The 1,210-nt window shown below is 43.0% G+C and overlaps 1 protein-coding gene across 1 annotated transcript in view; it reads left to right on the top strand.

Annotated features, from left to right (window-relative positions):
* LOC101848149 (IQ and ubiquitin-like domain-containing protein) overlaps positions 1 to 1,210 on the top strand; it is a 17,536-nt gene that overhangs the window by 13,957 nt on the left and 2,369 nt on the right. The window contains exon 15 of the mRNA XM_035972585.1: positions 76 to 252. Within this exon, the coding sequence (XP_035828478.1) occupies positions 76 to 252 (177 nt within the window). The remainder of the gene's footprint in view (positions 1 to 75; positions 253 to 1,210) is intronic.

Raw genomic sequence — 1,210 nt, 5'->3', positions numbered from 1 at the left:
GTTTGTTGAGATGATAATGACTTATCAGTCCAGGAGTTTCCCCAATGAGCGATGAATCTGTTGTTTCCCCCTCAGGAACACGACTGTAAACTGACCCAGGAGATCATTGAGCTGATTGACCGCGAGGCCGACCTACTTATGAGGGGGGTCAAGGAGGGCAATCTGACGGGCCTGCGTAAGAGAATCTCCACGCTGTTCCTGCAGTACATCAAGACGCCCACTTTCAACCCAGAGGCCGCCAAACTGCTCAAGGTTTGGATCCATTTTTGTTCTAAGCGAGTGACAGAATTAAGTGAGGAATTAATGAAGAAACATATTTTGAGGGTGCGGTGGTGGAGCTGTTGGTGCGCTCGTCTCCGAAGGGGAAAGTCTGGGTGCGAGCCTCGGTTTGGATACAGATTTTTTTTTCGCCTCCCCTCCTGCCAACCCAGCAGTAATGGGTACCTGACTTCGAGTTGGGGAAGTAAAGGCAGCGTGGAAAGGAACTGGCCACCCTACCACAATATACCGAAGGCCCAAGAAGTTGTCTCACTAACAAGGCAATCCCCAATGTCCGGATCGGATGCAGGAACAACTTTACTTTTACATTTTTATTGGAAAGGAATGAATTAATGAATGAAGAATAATGTCATTTTTATTTTGAAAGAATGAATGAAAGAATGAATGAAAACGCAATGGCTTCATTTTATATTGTGAATGAATGAACGAATCGACAAATGAATGAAGAAAAAATGTTTATTTAATTCAAAGGATTTTAATTTTGTTTAAATTTCATAGAAAATAACGCAATACTGTTTCAATTTCTTTTGTAAGAGTACTCCGAAGTACTGAACAATTATGCTGTCACTGTCATTTAATATAAATAACACTCTGTCTTTCCAATGTCTGTGCTTTTCTCAAAATGGTTACTGTGATGGCATCAGCACTCCTTTCGTTGATGGAATCATGTTACTAGGGATCTGATTTAATGGGAAAAAACAACATTGAAGGCAATATAAAGGAGAGAATAGATAAATGAAGAAGAAGAAGAAGGGGGAAAGGAGAAAAAGAATCTTGCTCAACTGCTTCATTTGATTGCCATTCACAACAATTTCTTTTTGTTTCCCCACCCCACCCTGCCTCCCCTCTCCATTCCACACCTCCATCCCCCCACTCACATCTCCTCCCACCTCCCCCTCCACCTCCACACCTCCTTCCCCCACCCTCACCT

Source organism: Aplysia californica, unplaced genomic scaffold (assembly GCF_000002075.1).
Source record: "Aplysia californica isolate F4 #8 unplaced genomic scaffold, AplCal3.0 scaffold00752, whole genome shotgun sequence".
NCBI classification, from domain to species: Eukaryota; Metazoa; Mollusca; class Gastropoda; order Aplysiida; family Aplysiidae; genus Aplysia; species Aplysia californica.
The sequence above is the reverse complement of the archived record's forward strand: the minus strand, read 5'-3'. Positions and strand labels throughout refer to the sequence as shown.